Source organism: Onthophagus taurus, chromosome 3 (assembly GCF_036711975.1).
Source record: "Onthophagus taurus isolate NC chromosome 3, IU_Otau_3.0, whole genome shotgun sequence".
NCBI lineage: Eukaryota > Metazoa > Arthropoda > Insecta > Coleoptera > Scarabaeidae > Onthophagus > Onthophagus taurus.
Window position 1 is genome coordinate 25,614,129 of NC_091968.1, and position 26,099 is coordinate 25,640,227.

The window sequence follows — 26,099 nt, forward strand, 5'->3', positions numbered from 1 at the left end:
AATCATGGAAAACTAGGTTTGTAATAAAATAAGAAATGCCAGAGGAATTTTTTGCAATATTTCCATTTTAAACATGATGAGGAATCTGCTGCAGCTCAATTTAAACTGATCAATGACTTTGCTGAACTCGAAATTTGCAAAAACTCGTGGACACTTAGTATTGCAATGAAATAAGAAACGATAGAAGTATTTTTGCAACATTTGCTGCTTTAGACATGGCGAGAAATTTGCTGCAGTTCAAATTAAAACGATTAAAGATTTTGCTCAACCCAAAATTTGCTAAAAATCATGGAAAACTAAGCTTGCAATGAAATAAGAAATGTCAGAAGAATTTTTTTGCAATATTTGCATTTTAAACATGATGAGGAATCTGCTGCAACTCAATTTAAACTGATCAATGACTTTGCTGAACTCGAAATTTGCAAAAACTCGTGAAACATTAGTATTGTAATGAAATAAGAAACGATAGAAGTATTTTTTGCAACATTTGCTGTTTTAGACATGGCGAGAAATTTGCTGCAGTTCAAATTAAATTAATTATAGATTTTGCTCAACCCAAAATTTGCTAAAAATCATGGAAAACTAGGTTTGTAATAAAATAAGAAATGCCAGAGGAATTTTTTGCAATATTTCCATTTTAAACATGATGAGGAATCTGCTGCAGCTCAATTTAAACTGATCAATGACTTTGCTGAACTCGAAATTTGCAAAAACTCGTGGACACTTAGTATTGCAATGAAATAAGAAACGATAGAAGTATTTTTGCAACATTTGCTGCTTTAGACATGGCGAGAAATTTGCTGCAGTTCAAATTAAAACGATTAAAGATTTTGCTCAACCCAAAATTTGCTAAAAATCATGGAAAACTAAGCTTGCAATGAAATAAGAAATGCCAGAAGAATTTTTTTGCAATATTTGCATTTTAAACATGATGAGGAATCTGCTGCAGCTCAATTTCAACTGATCAATGACTTTGCTGAACTCGAAATTTGCAAAAACTCGTGGACAATTAGTATTGCAATGAAATAAGAAACGATAGAAGTATTTTTTGCAACATTTGCTGATTTAGACATGGTGAGAAATTTGCTGCAGTTCAAATTAAGTTAATTAAAGATTTTGCTCAAACCTAAATTTGCTAAAAATCATGGAAAACTAGGTTTGTAATGAAATAGGAAATGCCAAAAGGATTTTTTTTGCAATATTTTCATTTTAAACATGATGAGGAATCTGCTGCAGCTCAATTTAAACTGATCAATGATTTTGCTGAACTTGAAATTTGCAAAAACTCGTGAAAAATTAGTATTGTAATGAAATAAAAAACGATAGAAGTATTTTTTGCAACATTTGCTGCTTTAGACATGGTAAGAAATTTGCTGCAGTTCAAATTAAGTTGATTAAAGATTTTGCTCAACCCAAAATTTGTTAAAAATCATGGAAAACTAGATTTGTAATGAAATAGGAAATGCCAGAAAGATTTTTTTGCAATATTTGCATTTTAAATAAGATAAGGAATCCGCTGCAGTTCAATTTAAACTGATCAATGACTTAGCTGAACCCGAAATTTGTAAAAACTCGTAGAACGTTAGTATTCGAATGAAATAAGAAATGGCAAAAGTATTTTTTTGCAACATTTGCTGTTTTAGACATGGTGTGAAATTTGCTGCAGCTCAATTTAAACTGATCAATGATTTTGCTGAACTTGAAATTTGCAAAAACTCGTGAAAAATTAGTATTGTAATGAAATAAAAAACGATAGAAGTATTTTTTGCAACATTTGCTGCTTTAGACATGGTGAGAAATTTGCTGCAGTTCAAATTAAGTTAATTAAAGATTTTGCTCAACCCAAAATTTGCTAAAAATCATGGAAAACTAAGTTTGTAATGAAATAGGAAATGCCAGAAGGATTTTTCTTGCAATATTTGCATTTTAAACATGATGAGGAATCTGCTGCAGCTCAATTTAAACTGATCAATGACTTAGCTGAACCCGAAATTTGTAAAAACTCGTAGAACGTTAGTATTCGAACGAAATAAGAAATGGCAAAAGTATTTTTTTGCAACATTTGCTGTTTTAGACATGGTGAGAAATTTGCTGCAGTTCAAATTAAGTTAATTAAAGATTTTGCTCAAACCTAAATTTGCTAAAAATCATGGAAAACTAGGTTTGTAATGAAATAGGAAATGCCAAAAGGATTTTTTTGCAATATTTTCATTTTAAACATGATGAGGAATCTGCTAGTGTTAGTTCTTACTTAGTTTCGTTTTACACTTGCACTGTCACTAGAACTAACATTAGACCTAGAAACATTTGGGTTTAGCCCTGTGTCTCTTAAGATGGCTAACTCCGAATGTTTCTAGTTTCAGGTCTAGTGTTGAATATTTTTATTAACTAAAATTTGATCTGACTCTAGTTCTAGGTCTAGAGTTCGTTCTAGTGACAGTGCTAGATAACACTAAGTAACACTAGATAACGCTAAGTTATTCTATATTCATATTGAATTTAAACTAGAACTAACACTAGACCTAGTACTAGAAATAGTTGGGTATAGCCGTGCGTCTTCAGACGTTAGTTCTAGTTTTAATCGTTATTTAGCGCTAGATTGTTGAATATTTTTATCGTAGTAAAACACTTAAAAGACAAATTGCCAGGTCTCACGATTTATCGTGAGATCTCATGATATTACCTTTAATCTCACGATTTTATTACAAAAATAATATAATAATTAGTGTTAATAAAATCAAAGTAAAATCATAGCATTTTTAACTCGAATTGTAGGTTACTGTAAATTTCTCTATTAGTTACATGTATTCGTCGCTAGATGGCGCTAAGAACGTATTTAAACTGTAATATTTAATTAATTAATCACTTTTATATACAAACGTTGTCTAAACTATTTTACTTGAATCCTATGCCTATATGTAACACATATTATTAAAATTGAGTGATTTTTAAAAAAATTCCCAACATTCAAAAAATCACAACATTCTATGTGTGTAACCTGGCAACCCTGAGACATATGGCTAAATCCGAATGTTTCTAGTTCTAGGTCTAGTATTAATTCTAGTAATAATATTAGCTCTAGTTTTATTTATTATTCTCACCTAATAACTCTGGTGGTTTGAATATTTTCTTTTTTATTTGGTCGATCTGCAGTATCAATAAGAGCACTTAAAGCAACTCTTCTAAAAGTACTTCCATGTCCTTCTTTAACATAAGTCATTAATTGTCGGATTTCGCTAAATAGCGCCTAAAAATTAACAAAAACTTAATATTAATAACATTTTCTTTAAATTGTAAATACCAAGCTTTCGGTTCCTTTGATTTCTTTGGTCGATTCGACGAATCTCGTGACAAGACTCTTGAAGGAGCAGGAGATGACCTGGCTCTCGATGCCTCGGACGTTTCCGCCGCTGAGGCCTGCGTCAAAGTTCGTCGGGTGACCACCAGTGACTACTTGCGAGACCGTGTCTGTTGACTTGCTAGAGCCCCGTTTCTGGTCTGGCGACGGAAAGATACACCTTTTTTTGGCGACAGTAATTTTTTTCAAAAAAAATTTTTTAACGACGATTCTAAATCAACTCTAAAGCGACTAGAAAATTTCTTTTTTTTTTTTTTGTGGGCATTTCTACTCTACTTTAAATATTTTAACCAAAACAAAGAATTTACACGAGACCAGCTTGGTAAATTTTTTTTACAATGAATCGTGGCATAGCAAGTACACTAGTGGCTCACAAGGCGTGTATTTTGTGTGAATAAAAATAATTCGTTTGTAGTCTTTTTGAAATTAAAACACCTCCTTGTGTTCTAGATACTTTTTAGTGAGGTTTATTTACAACAAGAAGTCGGAGGATGTGTGAAGAAAATGGATAAATAATGGAAATGTGACCTAAACACAAACTGTACAACGACGACATCTGGTGAACTTACTCAGAGGCGATAAAAGCGAACTTGGATCGATACAATATCCAACATAAGAGTGGAAAAGATCAAGTAATTCCGGAATAGGCTGAGATTTAACATAATCCCTTAAGTATCTACCAAATTGTTTTGTACTAGCACGGTTTAATTTCGTTAAAATATTTTGGCATTGCGTTCTTAGAAATTCCGCTGCAGGACCTCTTTGCCCATCAGTACAACCATGGGGACAACCTAAATGTTTCAAAACCCTAAAAATAATATCAAAAATTGATACCAAATTTTTCACAAAGTATAAAAATGACCAACCTTATAATAATATTCATAATTAATCGATGGGGTGTCAAAACTTTCGTTTTTTCTACATTTTCGCTTTGATCCGTTTTATTTTTATCCGCATTCGGATCAACGTTCGTCGAATTAACTCCAGATAAAGCTTCATCTCTTAAAAATTGTTTTAGAACCCCCAAATCCATTAAAAGCTCCACCAAATTTAAAATAACTTCCAATACTCTTAAAGTACACACATTATGGTCTCTCAAACTCGCAGAATGGACTGCTTTCAACACGACCTGCATATCGATATCACCTTCCTTCGTTATATAACAAAACGATCCAGGTACTTCAATAATTTCATCTTGGGCGTAGGTTATGTTTGAATCGGTTTGAGATCGAGTCAAACTTGATTTACGCTCTTTTGGCGCGTTGGATTTATTTCCCAGGCTTAAAGCATCTAATTGACTATCAACTGAGCCCTAAAAAAATTAAATTAATTTAAGATAATGAGGATTAATGATATTACTTGTCGTTTTAAGAAGTCTGGTGAAGGAGTTGGGGTGTGTTCCGTTACTGTTATTATAGGATTTGCCATAGGTGGAGCGGGAGTTGATAATTTTGCGTGTCTTCGAATATCCCATTTCGTTTCTCCGATATATCTAATAATAAAAAGAAAAATGTTAATTGTAATGCTTTAAATTGTTACATTCAAAAAATTAAGGTTATGTTGTGATCTTTTTTCACGAATCTCCATGGCAACGACTAATTTTAGGCAACCCTAGAAAAATTAAATTTTTTTTAATTTGATTATTTAAATTTTTTTTAACACTTAATTAATCGTGTGGGGTCAAATAGATGCGATTTTATCACGGGTGATGAAAAATATCTAAGAAATAAATTAAGGTTGTGTTCGAAACTTTACATGCAATATTCGCCATGTTTTAGGGAATTTTCATGACAACCTTAGAAAAACTAAATTCCTACTTCAAATTTGAAGATTATTTGGACCGCGTTATACATCACTTGATTAAGCGATATTTTATCGTTTTTAGAGATTTTCATGCTGTCTGGTAGGTAAAGGTATAAAGTTAAAGGTAATAACCTTTAAAGTGAGTCTAAACATGACCCATTTCTCTAAAAAAAAACAAAAAGTTCGAACTTTCAATTATTAATTTTGACATATTTGTCAACTTCATAAAAAAATCCTTTAAAATAAATCCAAACTCGGTTTGAAAACGGTTCAAACCTCACTTCCGGTTTGAAACGTTAACGTCAATTTTGACATATTTGTCATCTACATTATAGCAATTTGTTTGAAATAGAATCAAGTAAGATTACATATATTCTTTAAAATAATCAAGTATGTTCATTTTTCCTCAATTGTCAATAAAAATCTCGACACAATAAGAAGCACGCCTTTAACTAAAAATAATTCTTCGAGTGGTGTGAATTAGTGACAAAGGTACTCAATCTCTTTTTCTATAATTGTTTTTTACGCGAAAATTAAATGTTAAAGTGAAGATCCGAAGAGTCTTTTTTGTAATTCGCTACGGTAATGGAAGCTATAACAGTACTCAAACGGGTGCTGTAATGAGACTCTTTACAGCATCCGATGCTGTAATGAAATTTTAGTAACATTTTATGGAATCAGTTCAAGTTGGTGACATTGGGTCATTAATTTTTCTAGTTGTCAATGTGACAATTTTTGTCTATGGATGTTTAAACACGTTCTTAGCATCAAATACAAGGTCCACAATGATGAGGACATTGACTCTGAGCAATTTCTCTTATTTTGGGAAGTGTACATCAAAAATTTTTTTCAGGTGAATATATTTTGTTTTGACAGTTTCTAATTGTCAATTCAAAGTTTCTCTTTTCAAGTGTTCCGGTGTTACCAACTGCTACATACCTATTTCCCTACATTGCCAAAATTTATTTTATTTTTGTTAAAAAAAAGTATAAAAACGCGAATTACAAAAAATAGCATAAAAAACACGTTTCATAAGACTTAAAGCACTCATTCATTAAAAAACTCGTGGCTTCGCCACTCGTTTTTCAACTTGAATTCGTGCATTTCAAGCGTGTCTTACGAAACTTGTTTTTTTAATATACTATTATAGTTTATCGACATAAAATTTGGTCCTTCGAGCCGGATTGACATTTATCAAATTGACAGTTATCGGATTTTAATTTTAATTATCTCGAATCTTTTAAAGTGCGTGATAAAACGTGTATAGGAAGCGTTTATTTCTTTGATTTATCGAACTGAGTCCGGTTTATAACGCACTTTAAGAGATTCGAGATAATTAAAATTAAAATCCGATAACTGTCAATTCGATAAAAGTCAATCCGAAAAGTCTTTTATAAACTAACATTGACATTTCAAACCGGACTTTGGTTATATCTCGAGTAATATTGGAATTAAACGTATTATGTTTGGACTCATTTTAAAGGATTTTTAATGAAAGTTACAAATATGTCAAAATTGAGGTTGACATTTTAAACCTGAGTCCAAACTCGACATATTTAACTTTGATATTAATGGAGATACAATCACTTCCGGTTTGAAACGTCAACGTCAATTTTGACATATTTGTCATCTTTATTAAAAACCCTTTAAAATGAGTCCAAAGATGATGCACTTATCTCAAAAAACCAAAAAGTTAGAATAAAAAATATTAAACCCGAAGTTAGCAACTATGAAGATAGCAATTTAATTTTTAAATATTAATACCAACCTTAATTTTTGTTTTTTTTTTTATTATATTTTTGTTTTTGTGAAAAACATTAAGACATTTTATAAAAATTAAGAATATGTCAAAATGACGTTGACATTTCAAACCGAAACTTGCTTATATCTCGAGTAATATTGGAATTAAACTATCATGTTTGGACTCATTTTAAACGATTTTTCACGACGATTACAAATATGTCAAAATTGACGTTGACATTCTTAACCGGAAGTTGACCATAACTTCATTAATATTGAAGATAAATATGTCGTGTTTGTACTCATTTTAAAGGATTTTTAATGAAGATTACAAATATCGTCGGCTTAGTAAGAAAACCACGTAACTCCATTTCGGAAAATTTTACAGGAGACAGAAAAAACTGATTTTTTTACTATGACAGTCCTAGTTAAGTGCTTTTTATTTTAAGCATTTCAACGGAAACGTGTATTTCAATATACGCGAAGTTTTCGGAATTGGTAGATTTAATAATTTGTTGCATAATTACATCAAAATCTTATTTTTGGTAAAAATTGGAGTTACGTGGTTTTCTTACTAAGTCGACGATATGTCAAAATTGAGGTTGATATTTTAAACCTGAAGTTAGTTATCATATAATAAACAAATGGACAACTTCATGGTGTTCTTTCATGATGTATTCTTTATTAAAAAAACTTTAAAATGAGTCCAAATATGATGCATTTATCTCAAAAAATTAAAAAGTTCGAACTTTTAACTTTTAATTTTCACATATTTGTCAACTTCATAAAAAATCCTTTAAAATGAGTCCAAAGATGATGCACTTATCTCATAAAACAAAAAAGTTAGAATAAAAAACATTAAACCCGAAGTTAGCAACAATGAAGATAGCAATTTAATTTTTAAATATTAATACCAACCTTAATTTTTGATTTCTTTTTATTATATTTTTATTTTTGTGAAAAATATTAAGACATTTTATAAAAATTAAGAATATGTCAAAATGACGTTGACATTTCAAACCGGAAGTTGCTTATATCTCGAGTAATATTGGAATTAAACGTATCATGTTTAGGCTCATTTTAAAGGATTTTTCACGACGATTACAAATATGTCAAAATTGACGTTGACATTTTTAACCGGAAGTTGACCATAACTTCATTAATATTGAAGATAAATATGTCGTGTTTGTACTCATTTTAAAGGATTTTTAATAAAGATTACAAATATGTCAAAATTGAGGTTGACATTTTAAACCTGAAGTTAGTTATCATGTAATAGGAGTTTTATAACTGAAGTTAATCTTAATAAAAAATCCTTTAAAATGAGTCCAAAGATGATGCACTTATCTCATAAAACAAAAAAGTTAGAATAAAAACATTAAACCCGAAGTTAGCAACAAAGAAGATACCAATTTAATTTTTAAATATTAATACCAACCTTAATTTTTGATTTTTTTTTATTATATTTTTATTTTTGTGAAAAATATTAAGACATTTTATAAAAATTAAGAATATGTCAAAATGACGTTGACATTTCAAACCGGAAGTTGCTTATATCTCGAGTAATATTGGAATTAAACGTATCATGTTTAGGCTCATTTTAAAGGATTTTTCACGACGACTACAAATATGTCAAAATTGACGTTGACATTCTTAACCGGAAGTTGACCATAACTTCATTAATATTGAAGATAAATATGCCGTGTTTGTACTCATTTTAAAGGATTTTTAATGAAGATTACAAATATGTCAAAATTGAGGTTGACATTTTAAACCTGAAGTTAGTTATCATGTAATAGAAGTTTTATAACTGAAGTTAATTTAGTGTTAGTCACATTTTAGCACTTTCTTTTTATTTTTAACGTGTTTTTTGAGTCATATCACATTGATTAAAGAAAATCGTCGATTTTTAAGCCACATGATGATTCTTGAATTTTTCCCAAGTTTCTTAATATTTCTTTTAGAAAACATTAGAAGAAACATTAAGAAACTTGTTTGTAAAATGGATAAGATAAGAGTTGTTAATCTATTTGTAGAGTCTCTGAAGATGGCCAAAGGCCGAAACTAGTTAGACTTAAATTCTACAGGGTGTTTCAGGTTTTTGTAGTAGTCGATAGATCTTTTAAAATTAACACAAAAACTTCATATAAACATAGGTTGACAAAAGCTTTATTTTGGAGATACAGGGTGTTCAAATTAAATATTTAAATTGATTTTTATTTAATGTTACACGTGTATTTCAACCGATTCTATTCAAATTTGGTATACGAAGGTTTTTTGGCATGAGAAAGACGATTATAGAGTTCGTTCTACTATATCCTTTACGAATTAAAATAAGTATACTTCTTGGCTTTTTGAATAAAAATTCTTATTCTCTGAATTTCCGTTTGCAAACTCATAAACTAAATGAATATCCGCTACCTCTTGGTTACCAAAAAGAAAGGGCATTTTATAAAGTTTTTATGCAGCAAACAAAAAATTAAAAAATGAACAAAAAACAATTTAACACGATTAGGAAAAAGAGTAATGAATTTAGCACGTTGATAAACAAGAAAATTGAATTCAACACGTTAACAAATAAGAAAAATTAATTTAACACTTTGATCAACAACTGCTGGTGATTTGACCTTGATATAATAAACTAAAACATTAGCCAAACTTACCTACTTTGTTTAAAAAAATTGATCTATCTTGAACCAATAAATCGAACTAAAATAAATAACAATCATCAATTACAAGGAGGAAGGATAATAAAAAGGGGATTATCTTGAAAACGAGCGTATTTTGATAAGAGTACCGTTTTTACGTAAAAAAGTACCGAGAATAAAAATTTTTATTCAAAAAGCCAAAAAATATACTGTCGGAAAAGTTATTGTTATTTTAATCCATAAAGAATACGTTAAAGAACGTATTCTATGTTTAATATTAAATAAAAATCAATTCAAAAATTTAACTTCGACTGTTAAAGTCCTGCTGCAAAAACCTGAAACACCCTGTATATAAAATAGAAACCTGTTTAAAAGTACAAAAGCAAACTCTAGTTAATTTTCTTCAAAAATTTTTACACGAATCATCATTTTGACTCTAATATTAAATTTATGCCACGAGTTACAGAAAAACCTGGAAGTCATATTTTTAAAGAGATGAAAACGAAAATCCCATTTTTCTCAACGTTATTCATTTGTCGCTTAGTCAAGTGGTGCATAACGCGGTCCATTAAACATTTTTATTGAAGAATTGAAAAGTACGACTTACCCAGTAGCGGTTAGTTCATCTATCAAACAGCTAATAGACAAAGATAACAGAAACACAGCATAAGAACATTTAATCAGACCGGAAAATAAAATAAAATTAATAAATAAATGGCTATTAGTGCGAAAGAGGAAACTAACTCACATTAAAAATATCCAAAGATGCTCACATCAAAGAAATACTTAGTCTAAAAGAATTACCTTAAACTCGGCATACTTTTTCCTTTTACCAAGTTGCATGGAAGTGGATCGAAGTATTTAAATCGAGATGATGATGGACTTTTGAAGTGGACGTCACCAGTATCCAAGCTTCTATGGTAATCCTATACATCTTTATAAGTTAGTCTTTTATAAATAAATAAATAATTTGTGTTTAAAAGTTTGAAACAAATTTTAGGTGCAATAAAACAATATGAAGTTAGTGTGCAGAAGAGATTAGAAGAGACACTTAGATACATACGCTAATGTTACTTGAGGAACCCACCGGATGTTCCCTAAGCAATTTTGGTTCAGAATCCTGCCCGATTCTTTCCAAAGCTTTATCCGATTTCGACAGCAACTTCGTTTCAACGAACGCTTTTAAATCAGCCATTTTCATTCTTCTTTTAGTTTTTTCACTCGCCCTTCGAACGTGAGGTGATTCTTCTCGTTGCTTTGTATAAGGTGGTAAAGATTCTAACAAAAAAAAATTAACAAAAGAAAAACAAAAAAATAAATTTAAATAAAAACCTGATAACAAGGAGACATCTTTAAGTTCAGGAACCGGAATAAAATCTTTATTTTCTTGATTTTTCGAATCACTCCCGCTTTGATAAACGGAAATTTCAATTTTTGGGATTGGTAAAGAATTGCTTCTTCGTCGCGGTTGTTGTTGTGATGAAGTTTCATCGCTGATATCTCTTAATCGATTATACATATAATGCAAACCCCAATAAATCCCTTCTTCTTGCCAATGAGTTATAAAGAGACATCTTAAAACAGCGACGTCTAGAAACGTCGCCGCGGAAATATCATTAACGGAAGATGAACCTAATAAATTCTTTTTTGAACCGCCCGCGTCCCCTTCTGTAGTTGAAGGATGTTTGCTGCTATCTCCCGAAGAATCTTTTTCAATCGGAGGACTTTGTTTTTGATTAATTTTTGTTTTCGTATCGGATTTTAATTTTTCAACAGAATCGTTTCCACCACCATTTCTTTTCATCGTTAATTGAAAAATACTAGTTTCAGCCTTCGAACAAGCAAATACACGAAATAATTACAATTACAAGTCATTAATAAACCATTATTTTTACCGTATAAATCGAAGGATCTCGTAAAAATCCATCGGATTCGTGTAATGAAGGTAATCGAAATATAACGACGTGTTCTTCTTCGGTACTTGAACTCTCCTCGGGGATTGTTTCCGGAAATACCGTGTCTTTGGGGGAAGATAACCAAGATCCCTTAATAATTAAGAATTAAAATTAGAAAATAAAAAGTATTTTTTGATTTACATCGTCATCTCCTGGTTTTGTTATGGTGGCTGTTACTGTTACTGAAGATGATGAAGGATGTTCGAAGAAAGTAACTGGTGCTTGAGTGGGGGGACTTTCAGTTGAAAGTTTTTCAGATGAAGGTTTTTCTAAAAATTAATTATGTAGGCTAAGTTTTTAGGCTGACATATCAAATAGAATATACATAATCTCATTTCACTTAAAACTCTACTAATATAAGGATGTAATTTCTCTTTCCCTTTGTATTATACCAGTTGTACACTCTCATTACTAGACTGAGAATAGGATATGCGCTATGCCCCACCTATCTGTTTAAAATTGGAATTAAAAATAACCCACAATGCGAATGTGGCAAAAAGATTGATTTATTAAAACTCTTGATTTGTTTTTATTTTGTTGTTGTTTTATTTGAATAATAATGATTTATTTTTCTTTATGAAATACCAATCTTTTACGAAGAAAAACTATTACGGATATGGTAATAAGAACTATTTTACGCATTTTTTGTTTTATCATGGTAGGCTACTTAGTAAAAACAGAGTACATTATTAAGTCAATATTAAATGTTTTAATTCTTTTGTTGCAAGAAGTACTTAATAAACGTATTGCACATCGTTGGACTGAGAAAAAAAATCTCTATCCAATGAGGTGAAAAAAAATATACCGAGCAACTTGAAAAACAAAAGTTGATTATTGCAAGATATCAAGAAAATCGGAATATAAATAACAGAGTTACAGCTCGGGGAGTTTTTTATCTGACACCCTGTATAATAACTAACTTCAGGCTTAAAATGTAAACCTCAATTTTGACATATTTATAATCTTCATTAAAAATCCTTTAAAATGAGTACAAACACGACATATTTATCTTCAACATTAATGAAGTTATGGCCAACTTCCGGTTAAGAATGTCAGCGTCAATTTTGATATATTTGTAATCGTTGTGAAAAATCCTTTAAAATGAGTCCAAACATGATACGTTTAATTCCAATATTACTCGAGTTATAAGCAACTTCCGGTTTGAAATATCAATGTCATTTTGACATATTCTTAATTTTTATAAAATGTCTTAATATTTGTCACAAAAACAAAAATATAATAAAAAAAAAATCAAAAATTAAGGTTGGTATTAATATTTAAAAATTAAATTGCTATCTTCATTGTTGCTAACTTCGGGTTTAATGTTTTTTATTCTAACTTTTTTGTTTCCTTGAGATAAGTGCTTCATCTTTGGAGTCATTTTAAAAGTTTTTTTAATAAGAATACATCATAAAAGAACACCATGAATTTGTCTATTTGTCTATTATATGATAACTAACTTCAGGTTTAAAATGTCAACCTCAATTTTAACATATTTGTAATGTTCATTAAAAATCCTTTAAAATGAGTACAAACACGACATATTTATCTTCAATATTAATGAAGTTATGGTCAACTTCCGGTTAAGAATGTCAACGTCAATTTTGACATATTTGTAATCGCCGTGAAAAATCCTTTAAAATGAGTCCAAACATGATACAATTAATTCTAATATTACTCGAGATATAAGCAACTTCCGGTTTGAAATGTCAACGTCATTTTGACATATTCTTAATTTTTATAAATGTCTTAATGTTTGTCACAAAAACAAAAATATAATAAAAAAAATCAAAAATTAAGGTTGGTATTAATATTTAAAAATTAAATTGTTGCTAACTTCGGGTTTAATGTTTTTTATTCAAACTTTTTTGTTTTTTGAGATAAGTGTCATCTTTGGACTCAATATAAAAGTTTTTTAACGAAGATGACAAATATGTCAAAATTGACGTTGACGCTTCAAACCGGAAGTGATTGTATCTCTATTAATATTAAAGTTAAATATGTCGAGTTTAGACTCATTTTAAAGGATTGTTTATGAAGTTCACAAATATGTCAAAATTAAAAGTTAAAAGTTCGAACTTTTTGGTTTTTTGAGATAAAAGATTGTTTGGACTCATTTTAAAGATTTTTTAATAAAGAATACATCATAAAAGAACACCCTGAAGTTGTCCATTTATCTGTTACTACTATATGATAACTAACTTCAGGTTTAAAATGTCAACCTGAATTTTGACATATTTGTAATGTTCATTAAAAATCCTTTAAAATGAGTACAAACACGACATATTTATCTTCAATATTAATGAAGCTATGGTCAACTTCCGGTTAAGAATGTCAACGTCAATTTTGACATATTCTTAATTTTTATAAATTGTCTTAATATTTGTCACAAAAACAAAAATATAATAAAAAAAAATCAAAAATTAAGGTTGATATTAATATTTAAAAATTAAATTGCTATCTTCATTGTTGCCAACTTCGGGTTTAATGTTTTTTATTCTAACTTTTTTGTTTTTTGAGATAAGTGCGTCATCTTTGGACTCATTTTAAAGGTTTTTTAATGAAGATGACAAATATGTCAAAATTGACGTTGACGTTTCAAACCGGAAGTGATTGTATCTCCGTTAATATTAAAGTTAAATATGTCGAGTTTGGACTCATTTTAAAGGATTTTTTATGAAGATTACGAATATAATAGAATTAAAGTTGACATTGACAACTGGAAGTTTTTTTCACGACTAAACCCGAATGTTTCTAGATCTCGTTCTAGTTTTAGTGCAATAAAAATATGCAACATAGTGATATCTTAATAATAATCTAATCTAATTAATAAATCTATCATGTGAATCTCTAAAAACGATAAAATATCGCTTAGTCAAGTGATGTATAACGCGGTCCAATTGTTATATCGTTTTTATAAAAGAAAAGAGAAGTTATCACCCTAAATATTATCTAAAAACGTAAATAACCCACTATTACGTTGACGTAACCCTCAAAAAAAGAGTGATAAATTATTCTTAACTGCTTCACAAACAACTCGGAAATAAAGGGTGACAAGGAAAAAGAATTTCCTTCGAGTACTTAAGAATGTGATGTAGCCAAAATTGTTTAGTTTTAGAAAATGGAAATAATGAAACAATCCTTTTTGATTCTGTACTTTATAAGTTTGGTTTTTACAAAAAATTTCTTTAAAGGGACAATTTTGAAATTGATTTTTCAAGATGTAAATTGCATTTATTTATTCCACGATGATAATTTCGTTGAGAATGATGATAAATCATTAAAGATTTTAAATAATTACAAAGAAAATGAAAATATAGAAAAGTTTTTAATGGAAAATTTAATACCAACCGTAAAAATAAAAAACCCCAATATTAATTTGAAAGCTTGCGAAGATTACTTAATAATAACCAATAATTTCACGAAAATCAATCAATTCTTTACGACGAAATCCGAAAATCAATTTAAATCGTTATCAAGAGTAGTGATTTACACAAATTTAAACGAAACGTTTACAAATTATCAATTTTTATTAGCAACAAATCTCCGAGGAATCGATTTAATCATCATTAACAACAACGAAACTTTAAAAGTAATTAGAAATCACCAACAAATTAAATACCCAAATTTAATCAACAAAGAAGAGTTTATCAAAACAAAGTGGAACCCCAACTTTACGATTTATAATCAAACTTTAACGTTTAATGTTTCCGTAGCTGATTGTAGTCCGTTCGTTTATTATTACTCAGAGAATAACAAAGATCCCGAAGGAATCGATATAAGGATCATAAAAGCAGTTGGAAAAAAATGGAATATTAATTTTATTAATCGACAACATTCAGAGACCGTTTATAAAACGATTATTAATGATATTGTTGATGAAAATTCGAATTTAGCTGCTTGTTCTCAATGGGAGGCGTCGATTTCAAAGCGAGGGTTAAAAATGTCATTTCCCTACACTCAACATTGCGGAACATTTTTGGTACCAAAACCTTACGTTGTCGAATCAGCTGCTTACGTTTACGAACCAATGCAAAAATTGTTGTGGATATTAATTATATTTTATTGTTTTTTAATTTCTTTTATCCTAACAATTTTAGGTTGGTTTTATTCGAAAATAAATAAACCGAATAAATACGAAAGTTTTTTATACAGTTTTGGACAATCTTTACGCTTAGTTTGTATTAACTCATTGAAATCGTTTCCACCACAAAATCAAACAGTCTTAAGGATAATGATAACGTTTTGGTGTGTGACTTGTTTGATTTTATCAACCGGATACTCAACGGGTTACGCAACAATACTAACGTATCCGAGATTATCAAAAATTGTTAACACATTAGATGATATGTTAACGGAAAATTTATATTGGGGTGGTTACGGTGAAGATATTCGTTATACAGTGGGTAAATCGTTAAATCCTATTGTTCATAAATTAAATAAAAATTATATTAACGACACAAACGTTGAAAATAGGAACAATTGGTTGAGGAAGTCGAAAAATTTTGCAATATTCGTTAAAACTTTACCCGAAAAATACGTAACCGACACCGATACTTTAGACGATTTTGGATTGAACAATTTAAAATTGTTAACTGAATGCACACAAACGAATTTTGTTGTTTTTGGTTTTGATAAAAACTCCCCATTTCCGGAGATTTTCGATCGGGAAATCCCTAAATTTTTAGAATACGGATTTATTATTAGTTGGTATCGGTATTTAGGCTACAAAACCGGTATTAATAAGAATATGGCTAAATTTTATACACAATTTGGTGGTGATAAAATGGACCCAACAGCTTTAGATTTAAATCATTTTCAAGGAGTTTTTTATTTACTCCTAACAGGATATTTAGTCGCTTTATGTGGATATTTAATTGAAATCGTTTATTTTAAATACTTTAGTAATGATGTTATTGAGTTTATTCATTGATTTCTATAACAATAAATAATTAAGAAAGTAGAATGCTTGTAGAGATTTCTGTCTAACTAGTTTCGGCCATTAGCCATCTTCAGAGATATCACTATGTTGTATATTTTTATTGCACTAAAACTAGAACGAGAACTAGAAACATTCGGGTTTAGTCGTGAAAAAACTTTCAGTCAATGTCAACTTTAATTTTATTATTATATTCGTAATCTTCATAAAAAAATCCTTTAAAATGAGTCCAAACTCGACATATTTAACTTTAATATTAATGGAGATACAATCACTTCCGGTTTGAAACGTCAACGTCAATTTTGACATATTTGTCATCTTCGTTAAAAAACCTTTAAAATGAGTCCAAAGATGACGCACTTATCTCATAAAACAAAAAAGTTAGAATAAAAAATATTAAACCTGAAGTTAGCAATTTAATTTTTAAATATTAATACCAACCTTAATTTTTGATTGTTTTTAATATATTTTTGTTTTTGTGACAAATATTAACACATTTTATAAAAATTAAGAATATGTCAAAATGACGTTGACATTTCAAACCGGAAGTTGCTTATATCTCGAGTAATATTGGAATTAAACGTATCATGTTTGGACTCATTTTAAAGGATCTTTCACGACGATTACAAATATATCAAAATTGACGTTGACATTCTTAACCGGAAGTTAACCATAACTTCATTCATATTGAAGATAAATATGTCGTGTTTGTATTCATTTTAAAGGATTTTTTAATCAAGATTACAAATTTGTCAAAATTGAGGTTGACATATTAAACCTGAAGTTAGTTATCATATAATAGACGAATGGACAACTTCATGGTGTTCTTTCATGATGTATTCTTTATTACAAGCTTTTAAAATATGTCCAAACATGATGCATTTATCTCAAAAAACCAAAAAGTTCGAACATTCAACTTTTAATTTTGACATATTTGTCAACTTCATAAAAAATCCTTTAAAATGAGTCCAAACTCGACATATTTAACTTTAATATTAATAGAAATACAATCACTTCCGGTTTGAAACGTCAACGTCAATTTTGACATATTTGTCATCTTCATTAAAAACCCTTTAAAATGAGTCCAAAGATGACGCATTTATCTCATAAAACAAAAAAGTTAGAATAAAAAACATTAAACCTGAAGTTAGCAACAATGAAGATAGCAATTTAATTTTTAAATATTAATACCAACCTTAATTTTTGATTTTTTTTATTATATTTTTGTTTATGTGACAAATATTAAGACATTTTATAAAAATTAAGAATATGTCAAAATGACGTTGACATTTTAAACCGGAAGTTGCTTATATCTCGAGTAACACAGGAATTAAACGTATCATGTTTGGACTCATTTTAAAGGATTTTTCACAACGATTTCAAATATGTCAAAATTGGCGTTGACATTCTTAACCGGAAGTTGACCATAACTACATTAATATTGGAGATAAATATGTCGTGTTTGTGCTCATTTTAAAGGATTTTTAATGAAGGTTATAAATATGTCAAAATTGAGGTTGACATATTAAACCTGAAGTTAGTTATCATATAATAGACAAATGAGCAACTTTATGGTGTTCTTTCATGATGTATTCTTTATTAAAAAAAACCTTTATAATGGGTAAAAAGATGACGCACTTATCTCAAAAAACAAAAAAGTTTGAATAAAAACATTAAATCCTAAGTTAGCAACAATGAAGATAGCAATTTAATTCTTAAATATTAATACCAACCTTAATTTTTGATTTTTTTATTATATTTTTATTTTATATTCGTAATCTTCATAAAAAATTCTTTAAAATGAGTCCAAACTCGACATATTTAACTTTAATATTAATGGAGATACAATTACTTCCGGTTTGAAACGTCAACGTCAATTTTGACATATTTGTCATCTTCATTAAAAAACCTTTAAAATGAGTCCAAACAAGACGCACTTATCTCAAAAAACAAAAAAGTTAGAATAAAAAACATTAAACCTGAAGTTAGCAACAATGAAGATAGCAATTTAATTTTTAAATATTAATACCAACTTTAATTTTTGATTTTTTTTATTAAATTTTTGTTTTTGTGACAAATATTAAGACATTTTATAAAAATTAAGAATATGTCAAAATGACGTTGACATTTCAAACCGGAAGTTGCTTATATCTCGAGTAACACAGGAATTAAACGTATCATGTTTGGACTCATTTTAAAGGATTTTTCACAACGATTTCAAATATGTCAAAATTGGCGTTGACATTCTTAACCGGAAGTTGACCATAACTTCATTAATATTGGAGATAAATATGTCGTGTTTGTACTCATTTTAAAGGATTTTTAATGAAGATTACAAATATGTCAAAATTGAGGTTGACATTTTAAACCTGAAGTTAGCTATCATATAATAAAAGAAAAAAATCGTCGATTTTTAAGTCACATGATAATTCTTGAATTTTTCTCAAGTTTCTTAATATTTCTTTTATTAAAAAAGAGCGTTCTTAAATTTTAACCTGTAAACTTGTAACACTTCATCCTTAACTTCACGTTACAACCTTTTAAACATTAATTTTGTAAATTAGTAACTAATAATCTGATTTCGACGATGGACAAGGGCCAAAACTATTTAGACTCAAATTTAAAATAAAAATTTTTAAACAAATCATCATTTTGATTCTAGTATTTGTGGTTAATTCATGCCACGACTTACAGAAACACCCTGTATAATCGTAAAACGTACCAAGCGGCTTCTGTGCTTTGATAGCTGGCAGCAAACAATTTTCAATAGTTTGAGCCTGTCTCCTCTGAGAAGTCTTATATTTTTAGAGAGATGAAAACGAAAATTGATTTTTCTCAACATCCAATTCTTTCTTTTGTAGATAATTTTCTGGGCAACTTTAATTTTCACAACACAAGCGTCAGCCTCATTTATCATCAAGGATTTTTTACATACAAACTTCAAAAACGATTATTGTATCGATTTAATCGCCCAAGAATTAGGTGTAAAAGAAGAACTTGGGTTATGGACCAACGAAAACTTAATTTCATCGATTTATGAAATAAACATCCCAATTATAACCAATAAACACTTAAAGTCTCCATCAAAATGTACCGGGTACATTTTAATTCTCACCAACATTGAGTATTTAATAAAAAACTTGGAGAATTTTGATTCACATAAGAAAATATTCACCTTTTTTAGCGGAGAAATAAATCGAATACAACAAGATTTAATTATCGACGTTTTCCTTAAAGGAAAACAACTCATTATCATCACCGCATCAAAAATTATTGACATCTACAACAACGAATCAATTAATATTTTAGATTCAAAGAGATTTAACGATTACAATCTAAAATTATGGGAGCCAAACTTTTCGGTCGATAAAAATTCGGCATTTTCAGTCTCATTATTTAATTGCACCCCCTTTGCTTTTATAAAATCGCGTCAAATTTACGATGGAGTAGAATACAAGATAATTAAAGAGATAACGAAGAATTGGAACGTAAAATACAGGATTTACGATTACAAATTTGGTGATTTATACTCAAAATTAGCCGAAGATGTCACAACGAATCAATCAGACCTTGGTATTTGTTCCCAATGGAGAGATTTCAGCGACACAGAAAAAGTAGATACCACTTATCCTTATTCGCAAGGTTGCACAACTTTTTTAGTACCAAAGCCGATCCGTTTACCAGAAGAAACCTTCGTTTTCCAACCAATTAGCAAAAAATTTTGGGTTGTTACAATTCTAACAACATTTATAACAATTTTAAGCCTCACTTTTTTCGCTAAATTTCAATTAAATGTTAACGAAAAGTTTCAAGATATCTCTACATCGACTCTAACAGTTTTAGCAACTTTAACTTTATCTGGACCACATTTCCCTTCAAAAAAACATAACCAATTAAGGATTATCTTAACGTCTTGGAGCTTAATTTGTATTTTAATATCGAGTGGGTACTCGGCGGGATTTTCGAGTACTCTAACGTGGCCGAGATATTACAGAAAAATCGATTCTTTAGAAGATATGATTAATTTTAAAATAACATGGGGTGCCAACGAATCGGGCACAAAAAATTTATATAAAGAATCGAATTTAAGTCGTTTAATGAACGTTGCGGATTTATTCGTTTTTGAAACATCGATGGAGGAACGATTACAAAAAATTAAAGGGAATTCCCATGGGGTTATGGTCAAATTATTGTTGGAAAAATACATAACTGATGCTGACTTTTTAGATGAATATGCTAAAAATCATTTAAAAGTTTTAAACGATTGTGTGGGAATTTATTATTACGTCTTTATCATCAAGAAGAATTCACCGTTTAAGATAATCTTTGATAAAAAAATTTTAGAACTTACTGAACGTGGGATTATCAAGTTTTGGTATTCTCAAGTTAAAATTTTATATGGTGGGGGATTTTTAATGAATTTCTTTACAATTAACGTAAAAAATCATCATCATTCATTAAAAATTATTAATATAATCGGTGCTTTTTATTTGTTAAGCATCGGATTAATCATTTCTATCGTTATTTTTATTCTAGAAATAATAATTTATAACCTAAGAAAGTAAGGTTATGTTTATCTTATTAATAGTGGTGGAACGGATATCCGGCAACTATATTTTAAAATGCGGCTTTGGCCCGATATTAAAAACCTACTATTTAGTACTCGATCCTCAACTCCACCTGTTGAGGATCAACATTCTCAAGTAGTAGTCTATGAATGATTTGGTTATTATGATAATAGTTGCGTTTTTCTGCACTTAATTCCTATCAGGTCATGAATCTAGAGATTCATTACCTAATCCAGAGAAGCTTTAAAAATAAAGATAATCGAAGAATATGAAGCAAGACGTTCTGATGAAAAGGAAAGTAACAGAGCTTATTTAATTTCAAAGAAAAACTCAAGTTACTTAAGAATAGAAAACCAAGAAAAGAAATACTACCATTATAATGACAAGTTCCCTAATTATAAAATAAAATGTTTTAGATGTCAAAAAATAGGACATAAGATAAGACACTTAAAAAGGAATTAACTTTAGCAAACGGCAGGGCAGCTGAAATTACCAGAAAAGGAGATATAAAATTAGAAATTGTTCATCAGGATCATCGTAAAACTGTAGACTTAAAAGAAGTGTTATATGTTCCAGATTTGAAATTAAATTTAATATCAGTTGCCAGAATGACAGAAAATGGTTTTAAAGTAACATTTAAACGTTATTATGCCGAAATTAGAAATGAGTTTAACGAAATCTGTTTAAAAGCAAAGAAAATCAATAATCTTTATTACATCGGAGAATGTAATGTAATGTATAAGCTTAAAATAAAATACCATTTGAATTATTTTATAAGAAAATAGTCACTAAGAACTGATCAACAAATATCCAAATTTCGAGAAAAAGGTGAAAAATGTATATTTATTAGATATTGTGAAGAAATTAAAGGTTATAAAGTATGGTTAGAAAAGCAAAAGAAAATAACAATAGTAAGAAATGTAAAATTTACAAAATATTTAAATGATGGTAGACAAAATGAAATAGATTTTAATAAAAAAGATATGAAAATGAATGACAATGAATTTGATGACATATAGATTGTTAATTCCAAAAATAATAATGATCATCAAAACATAGATAATGATGAAAGAGAAGAATCTGAAGAACTTACTGAACTCGAAAAAGATATAGAAAAAGAAAGAAATTTAGAACAATTGGAAAATCAAGATAAAATAGAAGTCGTGGTCGCCCCAAAATTTTAATTTTATCATAAAAAATCTACGGAAATTAATAATGAGGATGAATCTAATCTAACATATTTAGAATATTGCTTTTCTGCAGAAATAATGATTAAAGATGCTACAGAAGTAGAAGATGATATGCAATTTCATGAACCAATGGCTTCAGAAATTTAACCACAACATATTTAAACGGAACTTTAGATGAACAGATATTTATGAATTTACCAGACTATTTTGAAAAGGGTTTAAATTACCTTTGCGAAAATAGTTCAGATACGAAAATAAAGCAAGAAGCTATAAAAATGAAAAGGAAATTAAAAGAAGGGATAAGGTATGCTCTTTGAAGAAATTGTTATACGGGTTAAAACAATCAGATAGACACAATGGCTTTTAAAACTTAAGGAAAAACTATTGGTATTTGGATTGAAACAATCTAATTATGACAAATGTATATTTTATGTTATAATTGTTCTAATATGCTGTAAAAATCAAGAAAGGATTAAACTTTTGGATTATTTTAGCACAAATTTTGAAATTAAGGATATGAATAATACAACAATATTTGAAGTTTTGATAAAATTTTCGATGTTGCAATTTTCATCGATAGTTTTCAAAATTCGCCATAAAATTAATTTCTTGAAGGATCTTTGTGGAAATATCACCAATTGTTAATTAAAGTATATTCTTTTTAATGCAAAAAGTCGTTTTGAAAAACCACTTTTAGTTATTGAGGAATTAATTTTTGACATAATTGAAAATATTTTCGAATTTTGCAATTTTCGCCGATTAAGTTTTAAAAATTCGTATAAAATCCAGTTCTTGGAATATGAGGATGAAAATTTCCCAAAGTGTTAATAAAAGTGTCCTCTTTCCAATGAACCGACCCGTTTTGAAAAATAACCTTTAGTTTTTGAGAAAACAACATTTGAAGTTTTGATAAAATTTTCGATGTTGCAATTTTCATCGATAATTTTCAAAATTCGCTATAAAATTCATTTCTTGAAGGATCCTTGTGGAAATATCACCAATTATTAATTAAAGTATATTCTTTTTAATGCAAAAAGTCGTTTTGAAAAACAATTCTTAGTTCTTGAGAAATAAATTTTTGAATTAATCGGCAATTTTTTCGAATTTTACAATTTTCACCGATTAAGTTTTAAAAATTCATATAAAATTCAGTTCTTGGAATATGAGGATGAAAATTTCCCAAACTGTTAATAAAAGTGTCCTCTTTCCAATGAACCCACCCGTTTTGAAAAATAACCTTTAGTTTTTGAGAAAACAACAATTGAAGATTTGATAAAATTTTCGATGTTGCAATTTTCATCGATAATTTTCAAAATTCGCTATAAAATTCATTTCTTGAAGGATCCTTGTGGAAATATAACCAATTATTAATTAAAGTATCCCTCTTTTTAATGCAATAAGCCGTTCTAAATAATCACTTTTAGTTCTTGAGAAATAAATGTTTGAAATAATCGACAATTTTCGCCGATTAAGTTCTAAAAATTCATATAAAATCCAGTTCTTGGAATATGAGTATGAAAATTTCCCAAAGTGTTAATAAAAGTGTCCTCTTTCCAATGAACAAAACCGTTTTCAAAAATAACCTATAGTTTTTGAGAAAACAACATTTGAAGATTTGATAAAATTTTCGATGTTGCAATTTTTAATTTAAATTTTTAGAGTTGCTTTGTGAGTTAAATCAGCATTAAAAAAGATCATTTTGTATCTTGGATCCAAATAAATTGACATATCTTATCAGTTTTCTTATTAATTTCATTTTTATTCAAATATCGCAATAATGTGACAATATAGAGTATCTAATGAAATTATAACCATAATGGCCGGATAGATATGCCGGATAACCGGATATTCGGCTTTTCGCAAAATCACTATCCGTTCCAACACTATTATTATTAACCTGTCAAATTTGTCTCTAAAATTATGCAACTTAAAAAAAATAAAAAATTAAATTCCCCATTAAATTAAACGATTGTGTGGAAATTTATTATTACGTCTTTATCATTAAGAAGAATTAACCGTTTAAGATAATCTTTGATAAAAAAATTTTAGAACTTACTGAACGTGGGATTATTAAATTTTGGTATTCTCAAGTTAAAATTTTATATGGTGGAACATTTTTAATGAATTTCTTTACAATTAACATAAAAAATCATCATCATCCAATACAAATCATTAAAATAATCGGTGCTTTTTATTTGTTAAGCATGGGTTTAATCATTTCAATCGTTATTTTCATTCTAGAAATAATAATTTATAACCTAAAAAAGTGAGGTTATGTTTATCTTATTAACCTGTCAAATTCAAATTTATCCCTAAAATTGTGCAACTTAAAAAAAATAAAAAATTAAATTCCCCATTAAATTTAACGATTGTGAGAATTTATTATTACGTCTTTATCATCAAAAAGAACTCACCGTTTAAGTTAATCTTTGATAAGAAAATTATAGAACTTACTGAACGTGGGATTATTAAGTTTTGGTATTCTCAAGTTAAAATTTTATTTGGTGGAGGATTTTTAATGAATTTCTTTACAATTAACGTTAAAAATCATCATCATCCAATAAAAATCATTAAAATAATCGGTGCTTTTTATTTATTAAGCATCGGATTAATCATTTTAATCGTTATTTTCGTTCTAGAAATAATAATTTATAACCTAAAAAAGTGAGGTTATGTTTATCTTATTAACCTGTCAAATTCAATTTATCCCTAAACTTGTGCAACTTATAAAAATAAAATTCCCCAACAAAAAAATTAAATCAATTTTTAACTTACTCCCAAAAAATACATCACCAAAAGGTCCTTTTCCTTTAAAATATCGTCCTCCGAAATATTTCGGTTTCGGTTTACAATGTGTCGTGAAGCAGGAGCTCTCCGGATGTTTAAATTCCCACATCGGTTGCCATATTTTCAAGCCATTCTCAACTCTTGAATTTTGAAAATCGGATTCTTTGAAGTTTTGGCACAACGGGGCGAATAAATAAACGAAAAGGGTTATCGTCGGTATTGAAAATAAATAATAAAACGGGGAAGAATGGTAAATGCCTTTTTCGAAGTCTTCTTCTGCACATTCTTCAGCCGCGTCCAAAATTATCCAATGTAGAGTGTACAAAAGCTTGGTTTCAACGGCTCCTAAAGCTTGCATGTTACCATCTTTCATTCTATGGAAGAAATTAATTTATTTTTATAATAAAGTGAGGTTATGTTGAGAAATGTCAAATTAAGTATCTTTAATTGCAAAATCAAAGTTTATGTATTAACTTATTACATTACCTATTATATAAAAGTGAAGCTGAACAATGCATAACATGTGGTAAAGATGCTTGAACTAATTTCCATCGTGGAATTGATTTTATTGATTCGGTTAAATCCGGTTTTAAACCAAACAGAATGTTTTGAACTAGAACTTTTTCAAAGACTTTACATGATTCTTTAAGCTCGTGATGACCGAAAGAAGCATGTTGGCAAAACTAAAAATCATAAAAAGTTATTAATAAATTAATTTATTAATTATTAATAATTACCGAACATGATGCTTCATGAACTTTACCCAATTTTGGTTTTATAAAGGGGCTAAAATGATAATAAACATTAATAAAATAATATTTTATAATAATATTATTATTTTTACCTAATTTGTTTCCATAAAAAGATTTGAATCGGTATGGGTAAAATTTGATCGGTTATTAATGTATCGTAAGACATCCTCCTTCCGTTTTCCATGTTTATAGCAATTATTGTTGCGTTATTGAGAAGTTTTTATACAATTTTTGGCACATTATTCACCCCATCTCAATTTATCTCGTTTTTTGAGAAGCACCCCCAGAATTTATCGATTTAGAATCGCGCAAGAACTGTTACAGATTTCTACTTTTCGATTAATTTAGTAAATGCTCAA

General features: G+C 28.8%; 2 protein-coding genes across 8 annotated transcripts in view; one reads left to right on the forward strand and one right to left on the reverse strand.

Annotated features, from left to right (window-relative positions):
• LOC111416425 (unc80, NALCN channel complex subunit) overlaps positions 1–26,062 on the reverse strand; it is a 64,320-nt gene extending 38,258 nt beyond the window's left edge. For 3 of the 7 annotated variants that reach the window (XM_071195501.1, XM_071195506.1, XM_071195500.1), the window contains exons 1-15: positions 25,833–26,062; positions 25,726–25,774; positions 25,475–25,671; positions 24,977–25,362; positions 11,646–11,773; positions 11,445–11,594; positions 10,882–11,380; positions 10,613–10,827; positions 10,354–10,475; positions 10,157–10,186; positions 4,718–4,850; positions 4,225–4,670; positions 3,928–4,166; positions 3,302–3,498; positions 3,102–3,247 (exon numbers count right to left, since the gene is read on the reverse strand). In XM_071195501.1, coding sequence (XP_071051602.1) covers positions 3,102–3,247; positions 3,302–3,498; positions 3,928–4,166; positions 4,225–4,670; positions 4,718–4,850; positions 10,157–10,186; positions 10,354–10,475; positions 10,613–10,827; positions 10,882–11,380; positions 11,445–11,594; positions 11,646–11,773; positions 24,977–25,362; positions 25,475–25,671; positions 25,726–25,774; positions 25,833–25,924 — 3,029 coding nt within the window. In that variant the 5' untranslated portion in view covers positions 25,925–26,062. The remainder of the gene's footprint in view (positions 1–3,101; positions 3,248–3,301; positions 3,499–3,927; positions 4,167–4,224; positions 4,671–4,717; positions 4,851–10,156; positions 10,187–10,353; positions 10,476–10,612; positions 10,828–10,881; positions 11,381–11,444; positions 11,595–11,645; positions 11,774–24,976; positions 25,363–25,474; positions 25,672–25,725; positions 25,775–25,832) is intronic. The other 4 variants (XM_071195502.1, XM_071195505.1, XM_071195504.1 and 1 more) reach the window with 4 other exon arrangements.
• On the forward strand, positions 14,626–21,023 carry LOC139429294 (uncharacterized). The gene is made up of 2 exons (XM_071194959.1): positions 14,626–16,416; positions 19,305–21,023. The coding sequence occupies exons 1-2, from the start codon at positions 14,626–14,628 to the stop codon at positions 21,006–21,008; spliced, it is 3,495 nt and encodes a 1,164-aa protein (XP_071051060.1). The 3' UTR covers positions 21,009–21,023.
• Positions 26,063–26,099: the final 37 nt, after the last annotated feature.